We start from the raw sequence: 23,507 nt of genomic DNA, 5'->3' as shown, positions 1-23,507 counted from the left end.
TTTACTTTTCGATGTTTTTTGATCACATGCTCGCAATGACTTTGATTTCCATGATGTACTTCCGGTTTTGCTTTTGGCAAATTACAACACGTTAAATAAAGTCGAGTTTAAAAAAAAGAATGAGTGAGATGAGGCTATGATGGATGAGAAGAGACAAAGCTGTGAGAGGTGAAGTGGAGTGAACACAGTGTATCTGCCATTCATTTGGGGTTTGGTATCAGTGGCAGGCGAGTGTCAGAAGGCACCATTTACAGGTTAGAGTTCCCCAGCTGTGGCATCCACAGTAAGAACGCTTAGAATTAAATGCATTGACACTACCCCATCCCTTCCAGCCTCTCCAGGTTCACCCTGTCAGGAAATCTCCCTTATTTGTCTGAAAGCAGAAGTAGTCCTTCACAGGGGGCCAAAAAGAGAAGTCTGCCTGGAAGAGGAAGTCTTGGCACAGAGCAAAGCCGCCAGTGCCGCTCGGGGTATGGTTGGCACCAGCGAGGTCCCAGTCCCGCTGAGCTGCCCCTCGCAGTCCCATGTGCCCCCGGATTCTGGCCAGTCAAAGCGAGGGTGACTATGGCCTCAGCCACAGCGTTTGCCGCCATCTTTCTGCTGACCTTCCTATACACGGGTGAGTTGTGTTGTCCTGTATCCTCAGATCCGCCCAAAGCCCCCGGGCGGATCTGAGGATAACGCAAAGACATTTCTCTTCTGTTTTGCTTGCAAATGCTTCCTTATTCTTGCAAAGCATGGGGCAATAAGTTCCCTGAATAGCTCTGCATGCAGTACAGTGCCATAGGAGCCTGCCAGTTGTACTTCTCCAGAGTCGCACTTTTAGCAGATCACCTCCTCGCTGTGCTTCTGGTTTGCCCTGTGCCGGCCAGTCTTTATTTTCAGGCAGTGGTCAAGCAGTCTGAATTTGGCGAGCGCTTGCCTGTGTTCAATTCATTTTTAGTTGCAGCTAGTGGGAAAAGTATAAGGCAGGGGTCTGCAAACTTTGGCTATCCAAATGTTTTAGACTACAATTCCCATCAGCCCAAGCCAGCGTAGTCAATGGTGAGGGGTCATGGAATTTGTAGTCCAAACATCTGGATAGCCACAGGTTGCAGACCCCTGGTATAAGGATACATTTGCCATTCGACTCCCATTTCCTTCCAGGTGTGCACACTTTATTGCCACCTTGGGCCTAATTTACAAAAGCGTTTTGCAACGGTGCAATCCCATTGGAAAACAGTTTGTAAATCAAGCTCCTTGTGCCCAAAACAATGCTACAGACAATAGAGAGAAGCAAAAGGGTGTTGAAAAGCTTAATATTTCGTTGTCATGGCACCTGGCAAATATATTGTCGTCCATTATGTGCATCAAATATTGTTTGCTGTTTCCTTCCACACACCATTTTTATTTAAAGCTGTTAGGGAGAATTCTCATTCAATGGCTAATTTCCCTTACCTAGTGAGTCCCTCAGCAGCTTTGCTGGATTTCTGGGGTTTATTTTTTTCACTTGGTAAGAGTGTGAGCTTTTCCCCCACTCCTACCCATGTTTTGCCATGTGTATTTCATCTGTTTTTGTGATTGTGGGCTCTGGAGTACACCACTTCAGTAGCCCCCTTCTTTTGTGTGTTACACAGCACCTTCAGTGCAGTGACACAGGGTTGTCTTTTAGACTTCCCACCGACTCCAATTCTGGGGCTGACTACTGTCCCCCAGAAAAGGGTAAAGTTGCCATTAACTTTACGTAGTCATTTAACCAGAGACCCAGTACACTCCATCTTACATGGAGTACTGGAAAGGGTTAATTCTTAGCCCTTTTTATCTGTACCTTCTAGAGCCTTGTTTTGCTCTTGAACATTTAGACTTGGCTGGTGGCAATGGTATCTACCCTACCTTTTCTACCACGTTTATGCTATATAAACGTGGTATTGTTTTAGGCTATTATATTAGCCTTGAACATAAACACCGCTTGACCAAATACTTTTTCTTTTGGCTCCAGTCGGGTTTATTCGCCATTTCTTTTTGTTAAAGTCCTTCTTGTGTTTTACTTTGCGCGGCAAACCAGGTTTGCCTTCTTTGTTCACTGTCTTTTGGTGGGCTTCTGCCAAGAAGCCCTCCTCTAGGCGCCTGGGTGTCTAGGTGGGCTGAATGTGAGGGAGGGGTGTAGTCACCCCCTGCACAGGGTATCCTAGGAAACCCAAGTCGCACTTTGCCATGATTGGCTGAGGTGGTTGTCCGGGCTGGACAAGCCCCCTGCTGCGTGATTGATAGCCAGGCTATGTGAATGGGGGATTGTCGCATAAAGGCAGGAAGTGGAGCAGAAGACGGCTGCTGCAACTATCCCGTCCCGGTGAAGCTCTGCTGCAGTCCTGAGATATCTACCCTTCGATGACCAGAGAAGATCCAGAGGATCCTCTTCTTGGTCGAAATCGCTGAACACTGTTGTAGTGGCCCGGATAGCCATCTGAAGAGCCTCTCCTGTTTTTAAGGAGCGAACCTTTTATTCACCGTCGCTGCTGCTGGCCTCATCCCTGCATAGTGCAGACCACCTTCAGATGTCCTCCTTCTTGCCGAAGCTCCAGGAACCGTGGGTCTGCAGGAAACTACCAGGAACAACTGCCGTGGCACCAGCTTCTTTCTTGAATAAGGTACTGTGTTCTGCTTCGAGGAGCTAGAGTGAATCCCTTTTCTCCTCCTCGTAGGCTTGCCCTTATCTTCCCTCCTTCTTATAACTTTTGCTTCCTCTGTTGACAATATCTGAGTACTCCTGGCAACGTTGAATCTTGAACTCTGCGACTGTGTGATCCTCGACATTAGGAACGCGGTTCCACTTGACACTGGCTCCGGCCTATTGACTCTTGAATTTCTGTCAACTAGTGTTCTCTGATTCTGTCTGCCTTGACAAAAGTATTGCCTATGATTTTTGCCTCCAACTCTCTCCGGTTAACTCAGGTGCTAAGTGTGTTTTTGCCCCGGTAACATTTCTTGCCGCGGATACAGGTATCTTTAGTAAGACCGAACTGTCATTACTGTCAAAAAGCGATTGCATATGTATTGTTGGTAACGTCTTTTGTTTCACAACACTGGTCCGTTAAAACATAGGGTACTTGCCTTGAGTTGTACTGTACCAAGTTAATTGGTTGGTTGTAGTGTATTTTACGTGTGGTTTTGAATTAATAGAAGTGTTGTCTTTATAACAAATGGTTTAAAAATAAATGTACTTATCTTTCTTTACCTGAAACCTTGAGTCAGTGTTTGCTTGAGTCACAGTAATTGTGGTCCCTTTGTGTAATCTCTGCTACTGCTTATATACTCTTGAGATAAGCCTGGCTACTCCGCTACTGCTAACACTTTAACATAGTAGTACAGGCTTATACCAAAGGTGAAATTGTACTACCACTTGTAGTCTTAATTGTGTGTAGTGGTCCCTAAGGGCACTGCACAGGATTCTGCCTAACACTGGTGTACAGCGGTGAGGATTTGGAAGTAGAGTGATTACACTTAGAGTGCTGCTGTTGCTTGGGTTCAACTAACCACAAGGCTAAACACCACTAATTCTATTTAACTGAGAAATCATGTCCAATATGGAAAGCTACACTGAAAAGGGTCTCTTAAACTACACTGCTGAGGTTTTGAGAACCATGTGTAGGGAGAGGAGTCTCTCTGGTAAAGGAAAGAAATCAGAATTGATTGCAAAGTTAATGGGAAAACAAAGTCTGGGAAGTGGGTCAGAAGGGCCTACCCCTCCAGAAAATGGGGATACGGATGTTTCTGATTCTGAGAGTGTTAATTTAGAAGAAGTAGATGAGTCCTTGTTAGGAAACTCTACAACTCCTTTGCCTGCTCAGAAAGCACAACCTCTGTCCACAGGGACCCCCACAGGTCCTACACTTACTCCTGAGTTTATTGCACTTGAGAAAATGAGACTTGAATTGGAACTGAAACTTATTGATGCACAAACTGCCATGAAACATCAAGAGTTAAGGCTCAGAGAAATTGAGCTGAATCATGAACTAGCAATGAAGAAATTGTCTTTAGAAAATGCTTCTCTCCCAGAGTCTTCTAGGTCTTCCAGCCCTAAGAGACCCTGTATGCCAAAGGAAATGATTGGTATGTACGAGACTAAACTTGATGTTTTGGATTGGTTAGCAATGTTTGAGTACAATCATGAGATTCAAGGTATCTCAGGGAATCAGCGGATTCCCTGGCTTTTCTGTAGGTTTCCCCCTGTTGCAAGTGATGCTGTAATGGAGTTCGGGGAGGAGGATAAACAGGATTATGAGTGTGTGAAGCTAGCATTAATAGCTAGATTTGGGAAGACCCCTTCCCAGTATCTTAAGAGGCTTAGAGCCCTCAAAAAGCATGATGGTACCCCTTGGGCTACCTGGGTGTGTGAATGTTTGAAAAACTTAGATGGTTGGGTTAAGGGTTACAAAGCGAACACTTATGAAGGTTTGAGGAATCTTGTAATGTTGGAGTCTATTTTTGATGTATGCTCTCCTGAGCTTAGACAGCACTTGGATGATTCAAAGGAGATAGATCCCAAGAAGTTAGCTAAGGCTGCTGACTTGTGGGTTGCCAACAGGGCTACTCACAAGGATTCTGGGGCAACTCAGAAAAAGGATGAGGGAAAGCAGCCAAAGAAAGACAACAAAGAAAATTCCAATAATTTCAATCCAAAAGAGGGCCTCAAACATAACCAGGGTAAGCCACAAGGGAAACCGAATAAGGCTAGTGTACCATCTGGTCCCAAACCAGATGGGGGTCAGAACAAGCCCCCATTCCAGAGAGCATTTGGAAAATGCTTTGTTTGTGGGTTAACTGACAATGTGAAAGGGGATCCCAGATGTAAGGGTAAACCTTCAGGGGTCCACACTGTCTCCTTAGCCTTCTCCCAGGTGGATGAAGTACCTATAGCCAGTGGAAACCTTCAGTTACTAGCTGATGAGCCCATGAGAGTCTCAGCTAGTGTTTCTTTAGTGTCGTTGGGTCTTTGGGAATAACAGAACTTAGATGTCTATAACTCAATCCCAGATAATACTAAAGACTATTACAAAGATAGTGTTTTTGTGAATGGTCAGGAGACCCCTGCCATCAGAGACACTGGAGCCAGCATAACTGTGGTTGATTTATGTTTTTTCAAGGTGGAGGATGTTGCTAAGGCACCCAAACACCTAACCAAATTAGCTGGAGGCCCTGTGCAAATAGTTCCCCAGTTACCAGCTCTCATCCAGTGTAATGACATGACTGTCAGAATACCTGTAAGAGTGCAAAATAACGTACCTGGGAGGGTCCTGCTGGGTAATGACCTTAAAACTCTTGGAGTTGTGTCTAGTACCCCCAGCAGAAGGAAGCAGGAGTTCACAAGATCTGCAAGGGAGAGAACCTTGAGAGGCTCTCCTGGGGACATGATAGCGGAAACTATCACCCCAAGTACACAGGACTTACTTACTGCTATTGCAGGTCAGAAAGAGACCAAGGGGAAACCCAAGTCTGCCAGCAAGAAACCAGCAAGCACTCATGTGCCCTGAAGAACATCTCCAAGTCCGTCCAAAGTCACCTCTGTGACTCCTCCACCAGCTGAGTGTGAGGTTCAATCCCGTATGGTTCAACTAGATACTGAGGAATCAGATCTAGAAGAAGATCTCACTCTGGTAGGAGATCTTGACCATCCTGAGCTGCAGTCCTTACTGGCAGAAGGTGGGCCCAACAGGGCAGATTTCAGCAAAGCAAAGGGTGAGATATAGGGGTGCACTGATCTGTGTAAAGGTCATTCACTGTTTCTATACCAAATATTTAGGGGGATATTCATCATCAAGGATTAAATGGTTTTGTACAGATTATTTCAGGTGCAGGTAGGCTGACATCACAATGCCACTTGGGACAAACAAATAGAACACAACCAGAACCGTGTATTGCTACACGGCAAGCCCAAATGCACTCCTAGGGGACCTCAATCCCCATTTACACATTAATACTTTTCATAAACATTGGCGCCAAAATGGCTGACATTGAATTTCAAATGTAACTAAATCTCTTCTCAAGTTAAATCGAACAGCTGTTAGATATATAATATTCAAGATGAAGCGTCAAAATTCAATGTCAAACATATAGGTAAACCAGAACCTAGATCGTAGAGATAGCTCTTGAATTTTAATCATTCAAGTACAAAAGTAATTTGAAGTGAGGAAATCAAATTTGCAATATATCCCATATAAACACATAGAGCATATTTTGTCAATGTTACATACAGAGCAGAAAAGCATTTTCAACACAGGAAATGCCTTACAGCAACAGGCATTATGCAAATCAATTTTAAATCTTCACAAATTGTCATTTCATAACTCAATCGATCGAATTGACATATGTTTCCAGAAAAAGTCCCTTTTGAGTATCAAAAGATAACCAACGCATTTCGGTTCAAAGAACCATCTTCAGGGTATGGACTTCACTGTTCCTATTCGTAATTGTATTAATACAATGGACCCTACAGGGTTAATGGAAATAGAAATATATTTAGTAATTACTCTCAGCTTCTATATTCAAATGCAATGCCCAATAATCTATAGCAAGTAGGAACCACTAACCTTTCTGAAAAAATGTGGGGGTCCAGTGAATGACCTAACAGTCGTACCTGGGAGAAGAAGAGGAGTGTCAGGACTCAGGGTAAAAACTCCAGTCCAATAAGTATTAAACTCAGTAAAAACATAAAAAGAACTGACCCATCTACTTACCCAGCCTACTGGCAGAGATCCTGAAGGACTGGGCTACGATAGAGTGCGGTCAATAGAAGCTCTGAAACAAACAAAATGGCCTGTTTGTAATTACATGCATTGAATATGCATTATCAAAACAATCTAGCAGGTGGCTCCTGCTCTGTATACAGGATGCTGGGGAAATGGATAAGGCGGAGTGCTTAATCAAACCGATGGCTCGTGTGTAATAACCTGCATTACCGAGACAGTCTAGCAGGTGGCTCATGATATGTAAATAAGGAGCCGGGGAGATGGAAGAAGCAGGGTGCTAAATCAGGAATCGACTAGACCGCTACACATTAAGAGTGGCCAGGAGTTGTCCAATCCAGTCATAAAACTAATAATCAGGGTCCTTCTCAAGGGATCTCTAAGTAAAATAACCTCATTAGCGAGGCTGTTGCCCCTCAGGAAAGAGGACACACACACTCGCACCGAGCCATGTGCTCAGCTTACCTCGGGACGCAAGCTCTTCTGCTTGGTCAGACCGCAACGGAACGCGCAGTGTGAGTGAGCCATAGCATTATGCGTCGGCAAGCTATAAACAAGAACTTGAGGTTAAGAAGTTAAGAAAATTCAGACGGGATACGCAAGACTACAAGCTCGATATCATTTACAGCTGGCAGGCATATTACGGTCATTTTCAGAATAAACCTAATTTTAGTAATTCACAGAAACCAGGTCAACCGCTGGCAGAGAATACCTCATCAGACGCCTCAAGTACGGAACTTGAAGTTACCCCAGGCCAGAATCTAGAGACAACACCAGGACCAATTGCAGAGGATCCAGCAGCCACTTCAAAGGCTTTTTTAGAAAAAGGCCAATCCGCAGAGGAAAAAGACGACGAAGAAACCTTGATTGTCAACATCTCATCTTACCATCTGTCGAAAATGGAATTACAAGTCCTGAAGAAAAGTTTATCCTTTGTCCCTAATAACAACAGTACGTTACTCCGTGAAAAAATAGACTTTTTCAAACTCATGAGAAAGTTGAAATTGAAGGTCTTCTTCGATTCATTGGAGGATGACACTACATTGAAAGAACCACACAGATTCTTGGAGCTAAATCCCAAAAGTACCTTTAATCCACCGATACAGAATCATATCCTATCTACCTTTGAGAAGATAGTACTGCATGACTTCAAGAGAATACCATTTAAAACTAGCACTCAAGGCAATTTTTCCGTTAAGGAATGCCAGACACTTAAAAATCTTTTGGACAATCAGGACGTCATCTTCAAACCAGCCGGCAAGGGTGGAGCATTGGTGCTGATGAATAAACAGGACTATATTGATGAAATCGAATGCCAATTTAATGATGGAGAGACATACATGGAAGTACCCCTTAGTCCAACAGAAGCAGTGCGATCTCTCATTAAAAGAGTACTTGATGAGGCGGAGGAAAATTATGTTACCTCAGAGAAAACATGGCTTTCTCGAAAATAAACATCCCATCATGCCGGTTATGTACATAGTACCCGAGATACATAAAAGATTAATCAAACCACCTGGATGCCCCATCATCGCAGCGACAGATAGTCTCCTAGAACCATTGGCTCAATACCTGGATAGAATCCTACTACCTCTAGTTCATGAAACCACTACTTATGTCAAAGACACAATGCATTTCCTACAGAAACTGAAAAGTGTGCTTAGAAGCAATTGAGTGGCTGTTACTACAAACTGACAAATGCAAGGGTGATAGACTCTTTGTATTAACTCTGCTGAAAGTGGTACTCATGAACAATTTTTTCAAATTCCAAGATCGGTTCTTCCTCCAAACATTGTGCACGAGCATGGGTGCAGCCATGGCACAATGCTATGCGAATGCGTATATGTACTACTTTGAACATGAACATATCCTTACATCACCAAGATGGATGAGACATCTCTCACTATATGTCAGGTACATCAACGACATCTTCGGAATATGGACAGGCCCTGAAGACGAATTGCACAACTTCTTTGAAATGATGAATGGAATGCATCCTCGGATCAAGTTTACTACTGAGACAAGCAATATCGCCATCCATTTTCTGGATGTGGAAATATATGTCGGCAGTACTTCACTAGAGACCAGGATTTATACAAAACAGACTGATCGGACCAGCCTGCTGCTTGCTACGAGTTTCCACCCTAAGAGAACAGTTGACAGCATGCCATTAAGCCAATTCCTGCGCTACAGAAGGAAAATCTCTGAGATACACTGCTACTTCCTAAACCACCCAAATCGGGGGAGCCGTTAGTCTATGTTACAACTTATTCTATGCAGAGCATGAAGATAAAGAGGGTAATCCAAAAGAATTGGGCAATGCTGGGAATGGACCCACAGCTACAACAACTATTTCAAGATCTGCCTACCTTCGCATACAGAAATAGTAGGTCCTTACACAAACGTTTGGTTAAAGCAGGAGTGCCATCCCCTCGAGCAGAGAATCAATTCAAGGGAACTGTCCCTTGCCACAATTGCCAGCACTGTGAGCATATCATCAAAGGCAACAATACAGCACATCCTCACTCTGGCAAACCAATTTCGCTCAGACATTCCTGCACTTGTGATGCCCAAAATGTGATTTATGCATTGAAATTCCCCTGTGGCTTTTATTATGTGGGTATGACCACCAGAAAAGTGAAAATGAGATGGTCTGAACATAAATCCAATATCCGCACGAAGAGCCAAAGATCCCCGGTATCTACACACTTTGAGGAAGCACGACATACCATCGCACAACTGAAATGTGTTATCTTAAAACAGGTAACGGTGGGGAGCAGGGGTGGTGATTTGCAGCGTAAATTGCTACAACGGGAAATCCTGTGGGTTGAACTTTTGGACTCACTGAGCCCTTGAGGCATGAACACTGAATTTGACTTAATGTGCTTCGTATAACACTGATATGTCTGTCTTCTAGGTGAATAAGCAGGGTTATCATCCTGAATGTACATGTGAATATATATACATGATGTATGAGGTCGTACACAGTGATCCAGAGTGGCGGACCGACTTGATTCACACTGTCTGCATTGGGCTTTCGTACCTGTGTTTTGACTTCGATGTGCCTGTGGAATTTATGGAGATGTATCTAAATTTGTATAAATATAGCAGATTGTGGGTACACAACTTACTCATATAGACGTGAGGTGATGTCTAGATATAGTTGACACTGTATCCCGTGATTCTACATGTAAGCACCCTTATTTCCATTTCTAGTTGTTGGATTCCTGTAATGGTCAGTGTGATTATTCGAGCATGATTTATCCACAGAAGACTCGTTACCTCAGGACACGCTATGGGGCACCTCGCGGATTCTTCTGAACCGCGGTTGTGCCCCCATGCATGCCTTCAAATGCGGACCTCCGATTTCACTATTTCAGTTTTAGAGACTCTACCTGTAGCACACAATGGGGGCACCCTGCGGATTGTATATAGCCGTGGTTTGCCCCCATACGTGGTTTTGACTGTCTCTTTCCAAACACTACATGCAACCCACTGGACGTTGGTGTCAGTTTTCTGACCAGATTTATCCACTGCGTCATGGGGGCACCCCGCGGTTCTATGGAGCTGCGGTTGAGCCCACATGCGCGTTCAAAGTTACTTTACTGTATCTTAAGCAGATCAGCCACTATTGCCTGGGACTCACACGGATACCTCCGCCTGACGTTGAACACTTTTAGGCAGGGGCCTCTGGCTGCGCTCTTGCTCCGTTGTCTAGACAATGAAGCATTGCACCAAGCCCGCACCAAGATGGCCGTTGTCCTGGCACCCCACGCGCATATGTGGAGTTGCCAGGACGACGCATAATGCTATGGCTCACTCACACCGCGCGCTCCGTTGCGGTCTGACAAAGCAGAAGAGGTAAGCTGAGCACACGGCTCGGTGCAAGTGTGTGTGTCCTCTTTCCTGAGGGACAACGGTTCCTTTTGAGAGGGTTGGGGTTGACATTGTTGGTCCTCTTGACCCTCCCACATCTTCAGGCAACAGGTTTATCCTGGTTGTAGTGGATCATGCCACTAGGTATCCTGAAGCAATACCTATGAGGACTGTTACGGCTCTGGCTGTGGCTAAGGCCCTACTTGGTATTTTTACCGGAGTAGGTTTTCCTAAGGAGGTGATATCTGACAGGGGATCAAATTGTAAGTCCCACTACATGCAAGCCATGTGGAAAACCTGTGGAGTCACCTACAAGTTCTCAACTGCCTACCATCCCCAAACCAATGGGTTGGTAGAGAGGTTTAACAGAACTATGAAGAGCATGATATGTGCTTTAGAAGAAGCCCTTAAAAGAAAGTGGGACCTTCTACTGCCATGCCTTCTCTTTGCATATAGAGAAGTCCCTCAGGAGGGAGTAGGTTATAGTCCCTTCGAACTTCTTTATGGACATCCAGTCAGAGGTCCATTGGCCCTGATTAAGGAGGGGTTGGAGAGTGCTCGTTCCCCCAAGCCAGTCAGAGTGACTGACTATGTGATAGGTCTCCGGAGGAGAATGTCACACATGATGGCAGAGGCAAGTGATAACTTGAAGGCTGGTCAAGCTCTGGTCAAACATTGGCATGACCAGAGGGCTAACATGGTTGAGTTTACTCAAGACCAGCTTGTTCTTGTTATGGTCCCCACAAGGCAGAGGGCCTTACAGGACAAATGGATAGGACCCTTCAAAGTTGTGGGTAAACTTGGAGGGGTGAACTATCTGGTGGACTTAGGCAATCCTAAGGAGGCTCCCAGAGTCTTTCACACCAACCGTTTGAAGGCTTATGTCTCTAGACCTGACATAGGAGCTTTGCTTCTAGCTTCAGCTCAGGAGGAGAAGGAGAGTGAACCTTTGCCTGACGTCCTCAGTGGCTTACCTTTAGAAGAGCAAGTGGAAGGAGTTAATCTCTCTTCCAGTCTCACATCTGACTCGCAGGATGAGTGCAAATTACTGTTAAATCAGTTTGCTTCCCTGTTCTCACTTTCACCAGGCTTGACCCCTGGGGGCCAGCATGATATAATCACTGGTGACTGTTTGCCTGTCAAAAGCAGGGGGTACAGAATGTCAGACAATGAAATACCCATATAAGGAATGAGGTCAACAAGATGCTTGATCTCGTGGTTATAGAGCCCTCTACCAGCCCATGGTCTAGCCCAGTTGTGCTTGTACCAAAGGCAGGATCCAAGGAGTTGAGATTCTGCGTGGATTATAGAGCTCTAAATGCAGTCGCAAAGACTGATGCCCATCCTTTGCCTAGGACAGATGAGCTGGTGGACAAACTTGGTGCAGCCAAGTACATCTCAGCACATTTGACCTAACGTCAGGCTATTGGCAAATGGCCCTGACAGACCATGCCAAGGAGAAAACTGCATTCTCCACCCCAGCTGGCCTCTACCAATTCAAGATAATGCCTTTTGGACTAAAGAATGCACCTGCTACATTTCAGAGGATGGTCAATCAAGTTCTGAATGGGATGGAGGACTTCTGCATGGCATAATTGGATGACATTGCAGTGTTCAGCCCTACATGGACAATCCATATTGAACACCTAGGACATGTATTGCAGGATCTGGAACAGGCCCATCTCACCATAGAGGCAAGCAAATGTCAAATTGGTCAGAGTACAGTGGTCTACCTTGGACATGAGGTAGGAGGAGGTGAAATAAGGCCATTGCCTAGCAAAGTACAAGCTGTACAAATCTGGGCCACCCCTACTACTCAAACCCAAGTGAGACCCTTCTTAGGTCTCACTGGGTATTACAGGAACTTCATAGAGAACTATGGGACCATAGCTTCTCCCTTGAATGTCACCTCCTCTCCCAAATTCCCTAAAAAGGTCAGGTGGAATGAGGAGTGCAATCAAGCCTTTGAAAATCTGAAGAAAGCTCTTTGTCAAGCTCCAGTCCTAAGTGCTCCTGACTACCCCCAACCCTTCATTGTACAAACTGATGCTTCTAATATAGGTATAGGTGCAGTCCTTAGTCAACTGGATGAGAAAGGTAGGGAACACCCCATTTATTTCATCAGCAGGAAGTTAAAGGATCCTGAGACAAGGTGGGCAACAATAGAACGTGAATGTTTTGCTATTGTGTGGTCACTGAAGAGGTTTAGACCATACTTGTATGGATCTACCTTCATTATTCAGACTGACCACCAACCCCTGAGATGGCTGATGCAAATGAAAGGGGAAAACCCAAAGTTACTCAGATGGTCAATCTGCCTGCAAGGATTTGATTTTTCCATTGAGCACAGAGCTGGAATTCACCACCAAAATGCTGATGGTCTCTCTACGATGTTTATAACCGACTAGAGGTATGAGAACCATCCAGGAGTGGATTAAATCCTCCTGTCCTTTACTCTGGGGGGCTGAGTGCTAGGGAGACTTCTCATTCAATGGCTAATTTCCCTTACCTAGTGAGTCCCCCAGCAGCTTTGCTGGATTTCTGGACTTTATTGTTTTCACTTGGTAAGAGTGTGAGCTTTTCCCCCACTCTTACCCATGTTTTGCCATGTGTATTTCATCTGTTTTTGTGATTGTGGGCTCTGGAGTACACCACTTCAGTAGCCCCCTTTTTTTGTGTGTTACACAGCACCTTCAGTGCAGTGTCACAGGGTTGTCTTTTGGACTTCCCACCGACTCCATTTCTGGGGCTGACTACTGTCCACCAGAAAAGGGTAAAGTTGCCATTAACTTTACATAGTCATTTAACCACAGATCCAGTACACCCCCTCTTACATGGAGTACTAGAAAGGGTTAATTGTTAGCCCTTTTTATCTGTACCTCCTAGAGCCTTGTTTTGCTCTTTTAACATTTAGACTAGGTAGCAGTGGTATCTACCCTAACTGTTCTACCGCGTTCATATTATATAAACGTGGTATTGTTTTAGGCTATTATATTAGCCTCGTACATAAACCCGCTTGACCAAATACTTTTTCTTTTGGCTCCGGTCGGGTTTATTCACCATTTATTTTTGTTAAAGGGCTTCTTGTGTTTTACTTTACGCAGCAAACCAGGTTTGCCTTCTTTGTTCACTGTCTTTTGCGGGCTTCTGCCAAGAAGCCCTCCTCTAGGCGCCTGGGTGTCTAGGTGGGCTGAATGTGAGGGAGGGGTGTAGTCACCCTGCACAGGGTATACTAGGAAACCCAAGTCGCACTTTGCCATGATTGGCTGAGGTGGTTGTCCGGGCTGGACAACCCCCCTGCTGCGTGATTGACAGCCAGGCTGTGTGAATGGGGTATTTTCGCATAAAAGGCAGGACTCTTGGTCTGAAAGGCAGAGTCGCCACTGGAACCGAAGAGAAGCGGAGAAGAAGACGGCTGCTGCAACTATCCCGTCCCGGTGAAACCCTGCAACCTGGAACCATGGGTCTGCAGGAAACTACCAGGAACAACTGCTGTGGCACCAGCTTCTTTCTTGAATAAGGTACTGTGTTCTGCTTCGAGGAGCTAGGGTGAATCCCTTTTCTCCTCCTCCAAGGCTTGCCCTTATCTTCCCTCCTTCTTATCACTTTTGCATCCTCTGTTGACAATATATAAGTACTCCTGGCAATGTTGAATCTTGAACTGTCCGACTGTGTGATCCTCGACAACAGGAACCCGGTTCCACTTGATACTGGCTCCCGCCTATTGACTCTTGAATTTCTGTCAACTAGTGTTCTCTGATTCTGTCTGCCTTGACAAAAGTATTGCCTATGATTTTTGCCACCAACTCTCTCTGGTTAACTCAGGTGCTAAGTGTGTTTTTGCCCAGTAACATTTCTTGCCGCGGATACGCGTATCTTTAGTAAGACCGAACTGCCATTACTGTCAAAAAGTGATTGCATATGTATTCCCGGTAACATCTTTTGTTGCACAACACCGGTCCGTTAAAACATAGGGTACTTGCCTTGAGTTATACTGTACCAAGTGAATTGGTTGGTTGTAGTGTATTTTACGTGTGGTTTTGAATTAATAGAAGTTTTGTGTTTATATCAAATGGTTTAAAAATAAATGTACTTATCTTTTTTTACCTGAAACCTTGAGTCAGTGTTTGCTTGAGTCACAGTAATTGTGGTCCCTTTGTGTAATCTCTGCTACTACTCATATACTCTTGAGATAAGCCTGGCTGCTCCGCTACTGCTACCGCTTTAACATAGTAATACAGGCTTGTACCAAAGGTAAACTTGTATTACCACTTGTAGCCTTAATTGTGTGTAGTGGTCCCTAAGGGCACTGCACAGGATTCTGCCTAACAAAGGCCTTTCGTCCTAGTCCTTCTTCCTAGTCCCCCATTATATTCCTAATCCTTGGGGGAGCATTTTGGTTCCCCCATGTTAATTACACAGAGCGGACTGGTTACAAATGCACTTTTGTGCAAAAGGAACCCCTCTCTGAAGTTGTCCTTCTTCCCAACCCTTTGTGGAAGATTAAGGAATAAAACCAAAGCGATTTTGTCTTCCTTTTAATTTATTTTTGCAAGTGGTTGAAACGTGTAATTGTTTGAAAGCAATGAATGAGTAGGGTAGACATTTACAATGAATTCCTACGAAATTAACCGGTTTTTACCAGGTGGTTATTTAAGGTAAATTGAATAGTAATCCATTACATTAGTGCCAGCATGAAAATCCATGCGGGACTTAATGCACCTCTTTCTGTATGGCAGAGCGGGGGAAATGGTGATGGACACATTCAGCCTCATCACCAGCTTGGCGGTAACCCTTAAATGCGGCAGTAACGCTATTACCGCTGCATTTAAAGGTCTACCAAATCACAGGTTTGGTAGGATTTACCCCCAGCTTTAAGCTTTGGGTAAATCCACCGCGAATTTGCCGATTTTCGGCGCTATTACCACACGCTAATAACGCTGACGGTAGTCGCGCTGAAATTCCCCATTGGGCTCAATGGGGAAATCCCGAATGGGCCAAATGGGGAATGGGAAATTCCTGTTCCGCCAAACCGGTGATCCGGCGCTAATAGCACTGAGGGGTTTGGCGGTAACTCGATTAGCCCCAGCGGTAGATACCGCTGCCCAACTCTGCCACACAAATGTAGCCCGTGGCCCCCCGGGGCCCGGCTAGTGGGCTACATGATATCCGACTGAGGGAACACACAGAAAGGAAAGACACATACACCAAGGTAATTATAAAAGGTTTTATTCAAGAGTAGTGAGTGTTTGTTCATGTGTTTTGTATCTGCGTGTTTTGGAAGAATCCACCCAACTCACCATGGGGCTGGATGGAATGTTAGAAGTAATGGACAGAACAATCGAAAATGGGCTGGGCAGGGGAGAGAAGAAAATAATCCAGCAGGATTTAAAAATAAGGGCAATTGAAGAAGGAGAGAGACTTACTTGGTTGGGTTTTCTGCCTCGAGCGGCCCCTGGGGCCTTAATCCTTTGTAAGCCAGGACCGTGTGTGGGGGAAGGCCCGAGCGGGATGTGTGGACAGCGAGGCGGGCCTGCCATGGTAAAAAATCCTCCTGGCTGCGTATGTCAGGAGCCGCCCGGGAGGGAATGCAGAGCAGCTCGCTCCACCCCAGAGGGTAGCGCGGTGAAAGGGTAAGCCCCGGGTGGGACTTGGTGGCCCACCCGGGTGAAAAGGAGGCAGTCAGGAAGTGCCAGGTCGCTCCTTTGAGCAGCCCGGGTGAAGGAAGCCCTGGCCCACCCAGCAGAGCAGCTTGGGTGAAGACACGGCCCGCCCCCTGCGTTGCAACAACGCATTGCTGAGGTGGCGAATCTGGAGGAGGCTTTGGTGCACAGCGGCATCCCCTTAGCAACGCGGACTCCGCCTGAGGCGAAAATGGTGCCTGTGCCTTACAGTGACTTTGGTGGGCCCTCCCAGCCAATGGGGCCCACCCAAGGACTGTAAAAGATGCCATGGGTCGCAGCAGTGATGTCTGGTGGGCCCCCCAGCCAACAGGGCCCATACTAAAATAATATTTATACCGTGGCTCATTGTGGTGATGTCGGGTGGGCCCCCCAGCCAACGGAGCCCACCCTAAATGAACATAAGCAACGAGTGTGTGTGGGTGAGTTTGGGCGGTCCCCCATGCGCACAGTGGGCTGCCCAGAATGGATCCAAGTCCCGGCCAGCCGGAGATGAATTTGGTGGCCCCATGTGGTGAGTGGGGCCACCCTGACAACAGAAGAGAGGCATGGCCCAAGATCACACCTGTGGGGAATGGGCCCCACCATCAAATGTCAGCAGAACCAGCCTACAACCAGCACTCGGCAGCCTTTCACCCAGCAACCCAGGACAGACTTCAAGGGACTGTAAAGGGGTGACTGACTGCAGCATTCACCCGATTGTAACAGTGTTTTATGTTGTATATATGTTATGTGGGGAAATGCTAAGTAGGGGGAAGTAGACAGTTTGGGTATTAGTGGAAGCTAATGTCACAACCCTCACCCAAAACCCCCTCTGGCAAACCCATTGGCCAGGTGGAGTCAGGACTCGGGCCTCTAGAGCCTGGCATCCTCTTCAAAAGCCTTCATGGGGCCAGTCCTGGTGCCTATGGCACCAGGCTCATACACCAGGAATACACAATGTGCTTGGGAACTACTTTATTATTGTCAGCCAACATGGAGGCATCCACATAGCTTGCGGTCTAGTGTTTTGGGTATGGTGGCCTAGGGACTACTTTTCCTGGACTATTTTATTGGGGCTATTTAAACCACACCCGAGCAAGACAACACACTTTCCGTTACTTTGCAGCTTGCAACATGACGCTCACCGTGTCCAGCTATTCCCTCGAACCTCGGAGAAGCAGAACCTGCAAGGAGACAAAAGGAACAACACAGGTTAGCAAAGGCAAGACTTTGCAGCGCTGCACATAGCGCTTACTTACCGCATCATAGCGTTCTTAATGCGCCAACATTTACCAGCGGGGCTCAACCAAGCCAGTTCGCCGCGCTGAAGCTCCGCATACCTAAGGGAGAAAAAAGAGACATCTTAAACAAAGAAAGGTCTGCAGGATAGCAACAAAACTAAAGAACAGCAATAAGACCTACCTGAACAATATCAAACGGGCCGGCGTCAGTGAAGTAACTGGACCACACTCGCCCATGAAAGACAACGCGCCCCTGCAAAGAAGGCAGGACGGAGAGCACGCCTAATTCTACCACAAGGTGAGGAGAGGGCGTCAGAGGGACTGAAATCATATGGGGGTGGAGGGAGGATACTTAACCTAGTCGGTCAGACTTGAACACAGTCCTCCTGTATTTTCAGGCAGAACCTTCCCCGCAGACCACATCAGGGCAAAGCTGAGAAGCATACCAGCGAGTAACCCAGCTGGGTGGCGTCCCTGTGGATACCAGGTGAGCGTAACAGCTAAGTAGGGTAACTACTAAGTCGAGATAGATAAGCTATTAGGTAGATGGCCATTGTAATTAATTTGGGGTAGCGGGCAGGTACTCTGGCATGAGATAGGGGGTCAGGTTGGCAGCCTACCAAGGCCGCTTGGCAAGACAGAGCCACCCAGATGCCATCCTCTGGCCTCACTCTCCATGTAGGTGGTACCTGAGTTTAGGAAGGGGATTGGTTGCAGCAAGCTTACCCTTAGGGTCCCCGACACCCCTCCAAGGAAGGGTGACTTGATGAACCGGTCCCCGCTTAGGTGGAGCTCACGCCAGGGGAATCCTTGGGTCTAGGTTTCAAAATTAAGGGTGTGTTTAATAAAGAGGGACACCGATGGGAGCCACGCCTGTTCCAACTGACAATTCTGTAGCAATCCTCCACTAAAGTATGTCCTCAGTAGAAGTCAATTTCTGAAAGACTTCTGTGATAATTCCCGGCAATAAGGCCCAGATTTTGTTTTTAATATCTGCTCCCATATTCTTTCTCCCTTTGCCCATATCTTCACCCCTTTGCATTTCTTTACCTTGGGGTGACATGCCCGACCTAGCGATGTTTGCGACTGGCCCATCATTTGACTATGATCCATCAAAGGCATTGCCGCAAATACGTCGAGGCCTAAGTTCGTGAGATCAACTGATGCATTCAACAGAGCTCTCACTCTCAATCATCACCTCAACTATGTGTGTAACTTGGGTCATTTGGAAAACGAATACGATCAATATCCTGGGAGCATAACAAATAAAGGTCTGGTATTTGCTTCGTTATGGCCAAGATAGTTCCCCTATTTAGGCTCACTTGCCCTTTGATCAGTTTAGTCTTTTTTAACCAAATTCTTGGTATAGTGAACAGGTTTGGGACCTTCTTCCCGTTACATTGTTTCTCACTAGTCTGTTTTTTTATCCATGTCTTGACCAGAAGCTGACTCAGCAGAATGTGGTTCCTCTTCTGACGTGTTCTGTGAATCATTAGGAGTTTGATCTTTCAAGAGAGTACCAGTGTCAATATTACAAACTGGAGAAGCCTCATGACTTTTCTTCGCCACACTCGACAGATGACTAGACTTTGTAGACTCTTTTGAAAATATGGGCGCTAAACGATGTGGACACTTTTTCACCACTTTTGGATCCTCTGTTTGCAAACTCATACTGATTTGATCTGTTTTTGGCCCAGGCTGAATTATTTGCGGAATAAGTGGCAATCTGCCAGAAACCTCATCTGGTCCTTGTAACAGGACGTTCATATTAGTTCATATGAGTCGAGTTCTGTGTTGTTGACTCTGGGGTATCCTTATCAACTATGTTATTCAAAGTCTTAAAGAACTTTCTTTTCCCTGATGTTTTGCGTTTTATTTGTTTTTTATTCTTTGACTTCTGAGGCAGAGGCTTCACAATGTCCTTAATAGAAGATTTCTTTTGCTCCGCCTCATTAGATTTTCCATTTTTCTTTGTCTTTTTTGTTTCTCCTTGTTTTCACTCAAGTTCTTGAATATAGGGATATTCTGTGGGGTCCTGTTTGAGGTAGCTGTCCCCTCATGGAGATGTTACCTCTTCATTTGGAATTGGCGCATCCTCCATTGGTGTTGGTATCGGGCTAGCCTCTCTCATTTACGCAGATTTTCGTTTCGTTTTTGTCGATACCACATCTCCCAGCTGAGCCAGCCTAATAAATTCATCCAGAGTGGATTGAGAAAGAGGGGTGTCATCTAGCGGAGCAGATTCCAAAGGCTCTTCTACAGTTGAAGATTTTAAATCTCTCCCCAGTCGCTCCTTCCAACTTCATTGATTGAAAATCCTGTTCCAAAGTAGTCAAGTATGTTTTAATTTCCATTCCAGTTGTTGTTTGATGTCTACTGTCCTCCTTTCGAAAATCAAGATCCTGGAACCTGCCCCCTCAACACTGTAACCGGAAACATTTTCTGAAGTAAAAAAACAGTGCCTGCCTTCCGCTTTCACTGCACTAGCATGTTTTTATTGAAAAAGCTTTGGATGTATGCCGTGTGCACACAAGCCTAGTCTTGTGGCGCACTTGACAATAGACTACCTTGCCTATTGAAAGGCCCGGGATGTCAGTTCTTGTAGGAAAGTAGCCCTGGTGTTTCTGAATTTGAGCCGTGGTATTGCAGCAGCAGCAGGCCCGTGGTATTGTAGCAGTCATGTTATGGTATTGTAACAGGGCGGAAGCAGGCTCCCCCGGTGGAGCTTACCTCGCACTCCTCGTACTTGTCGGTGAGTTTCCAGAGCATTTCATGAGCTGCTGTGACAGGGCCTGACTTCTCTGGTGCTGGTATAGATAGGCAGAATGAGCAGGTGATCGAAGGATTAGAAGCTCCTCATGTAGGGTCAACGCCTCCTCCTTTTCTTCCGATCATTCACTAGGACTGTGACTGCGTTAACTGCTGAAGCCAAGGCAATTCTCAAATTCACATGGATTCAACCTTCTGTGTCTGCAACCCAGTCTTCGGGTATTTATGGTTCTTCACAAGACTTGTGACAGTCGCATTCAACCATGGGATTTTGTGTAATGGGACTCAGTTATAGAACAGTGTTCTGCCCTTCTGTGATCTGTTCACGGGTGCTTATGGAGTCACTTGGGGATTTTGGGGGTTTTGGGTGTCTCTGTTTGTGCTGCAATTAAGGCTGCAAGTTTGGTGATGCTGACCTTATGTACGTATGAATGGGATATTTTATCGAGAGCCTCAGAGTACATTGTAGAAGTCACTGGGGCTACAATCTTGAGGACAAAAGTCCTTCTTTTACTTAGTGTGCCATGGAATGAATTGTACACTTTGTGATCTATTATGGTACAGACATGGACATCTTCTATGGTGGGTGGTAGGGACTAAAGAAGTGGGGAAACTGTCTATGTGATGATTGGTAGATGTGTACAGACTGCAAGTCGCACTATGTAGGTTTGTGCTGTGCTCTCTGCAACAAGATTTAGGCGCTCTCTTTTCCTTATGCTTACCAGAGTAAGTGGCTGAAGGAATACTACTTATTTGGTATTATTCGTGTTGTGTGCCATGTTCCACTACACATTGCATGCAGTCCTGCGTGTATTGGCTGCTTTTTGCACTTTCAATACCTGTACAATTTTGCTGCACAATTGCAATTGCTACACAAATGTTAACGTGATATTCCAAAAATAAGCATTCTCGTCCATTATATGAAGTAGAACATCTAAATCGGTACATTTCAATGATCCTCTCTGTATCGTGTGGAATTATGGTAAAATATAATTAATGTAAACACCAAGCATAGGAGAGATCATCAAAATGCTTCATCTGATATAACATATATATGAACCCTAGCAGTCTTTCTGTTATCTGTCCAGCTCCTTAACAAGTAGAGCAGATGGGTCTTCACTATAAGGCAGAGGTGGTCTTGACTAGTGTAGGCAATTAGAATAACAGCAGACTCTCTTACCTTGTCTTCGAATACAGTGCGGATGTTAGGGAAATACCTGAATCCCCCTCTCCCAGCCTAATGAAACAGGTGTGGAGTTGAGGTGTCAAGGAAACCCTTGGTCGGGGGAAAAAACCCTGGTAGCTGGGGATCGTTGAGGATTCCAGGACATGGCTGTCGAGGCTAGCGAGCGTCGAGAGACAGCAACAGGAAGCGCTAATGAATCAAGGATGTCAGTGTCTGTGTTTATGCCTCTGACTGTTGATACAAACAAGAAAGGTAAGTGCTCCGAATTGATAAATAAGAGAGACTTAGAAGCAGGGAAGAAATGGAGACTGTACCTTGGGAGGAGTTCTAAGGGACTTTAGGTGTTGGTAACAAGGGTTGCGGGCGCTCGGCTGCATGCAAAGAGGTAATCGGAACACCAATGTTTGTTCTAAGGATATATGAGGAAACGGTAAGAACAGAATAGCTCAGCTTATCTACGAATGTGGTATGTATCTATAGCGTACCTACCCTAGAATGAGAAGTGTTAGAATTACTTCTGCGAGAAGACGTAACTTCAGTGGTTGAAGAGGAGTCTGGGTACTGTAGTCCCAGATTGGGAATGAATCTGCCTTTGCTAATATAGAAAGAGAAAAAAAGGGGTTTATCGGCGGATACAATGAGAGTGAAGAGTCGGGGTACGGCGGACTACTTACCAGAAGGAAAAGACTAAATGACTACATCTGAGGCGGGAACCGGGAAAGACTGGTCTGGGAATTTGTCCACGGGAAAGCTGCTAGGGAAATGAGATAGAGATTAGAAAGCAAGAGGGAGGAAGAGGTTTTGCAGAGCAATCAGGGATTTCTAGAAGGATCCTAGTTACTCACGGAGCGTGGCTCACGATAGTCGTAGCAACGCGCTGTTCATTGGGTGTTGATACCAGAAATACTCTCGATGAGGTTGAAGAACTGAACCAGCGCACAAAGGAAGTGGCGCCATCTTGGAAGGATAACTTCGTACCCCATGTACATAACGCCAACGGCGCCAGACAGACCAGTTCTGCGCCGTACCCATGACACTTTCTCATGACATCTACTAACGTTATGGCAGTAACTTCTTGAACTTTAGTTTACTGTCACAACAATGTGGTACAAAGGAAACATACTTTCCAATTCTACCTACAACTTCACATTGCTGTAAGTATTGCATACAGTACGACTGTAAAACTATTAGTTTGGCACTTCTGCAGCAATGGAGAACAAGTAAATAAATTGACAACATTTTCCCAGGATTGGCAATTATAACAAAATGACTCACTACAGTTTCTGATTTTACCCATTTTTATGGCTCCTAGCACTAGAAACGTCAAGCGTTGCTCCTGCTCCCATTTTAGGAATTTTTCAGTGTCTGCCTTTTATCATACTTTCATAATTATAGTGTGTCTGATGTCTTGTTCCTCATGACCAGCCGGAATGGTTCACCATCATGGCACTGGTATTCGTCCTTTTGATACAGCACATGTGTTCTCGTATTTTCTTTTTTTTTTTTAATTTGTTTTTATTGAGTTTTCAAATTAAACATTCACATGAACAAGGAAGTACAGAATGAGATTATCATTTGGAATAACAACGAGTACCTGTTCAGGTCAAGTTCTTCCTGTTGGTTGGAAGGTACAACTAAAGAGCATACATAATCAGAAGAACGTGGAGAGACCAACAGTATAAACAACTATGTCCTCCCTTTTCCCCCAACAAATTTAGAATTCATACTCCCTCCCCTCTCCCCCCTAGAATGGAAGACTGGTCATTTGGAGATTTTTGGCATCGTGGTCAAGGTATAAGTTGTGGGTCAGGGTTAGGTCAATGGAGTTCAGTTATGGGCGCGTCCGTGAGGGGGGTGTAGTTGTGTGCCTGAGGTGGTTGCGTCTAGCGGCGTGGGGAGAGATGTATGGTAAAGTGATGGGAGGATAGGCCCTGGAAGGGGGGGTGGTCCGGTCCGGCCCTCTTCAGGGCAGAGACCCATCTTCGCTTTGGGTTGGTTCTGCAGTGGACGTGTATGCGTTCAGAAAGTCGGACCATACCAGTTCACATTG

The 23,507-nt window shown here is 45.5% G+C and overlaps 1 protein-coding gene across 3 annotated transcripts in view; it reads left to right on the top strand.

Moving 5' to 3' along the window:
* Positions 1 to 451: 451 nt before the first annotated feature.
* The window catches only part of NFAM1 (NFAT activating protein with ITAM motif 1), a 435,839-nt gene continuing 412,783 nt past the window's right edge, over positions 452 to 23,507 (top strand). For all 3 annotated transcript variants that reach the window (XM_069643827.1, XM_069643817.1, XM_069643808.1), the window contains exon 1: positions 452 to 619. In XM_069643827.1, the coding sequence (XP_069499928.1) occupies positions 565 to 619 (55 nt within the window). In that variant the 5' untranslated portion in view covers positions 452 to 564. The remainder of the gene's footprint in view (positions 620 to 23,507) is intronic.

The sequence above is a fragment of the Ambystoma mexicanum genome, chromosome 1p, assembly GCF_040938575.1.
Source record: "Ambystoma mexicanum isolate Mex_15411 chromosome 1p, UKY_AmexF1_1, whole genome shotgun sequence".
Lineage (NCBI taxonomy): Eukaryota > Metazoa > Chordata > Amphibia > Caudata > Ambystomatidae > Ambystoma > Ambystoma mexicanum.
The sequence above is the reverse complement of the archived record's forward strand: the minus strand, read 5'-3'. Positions and strand labels throughout refer to the sequence as shown.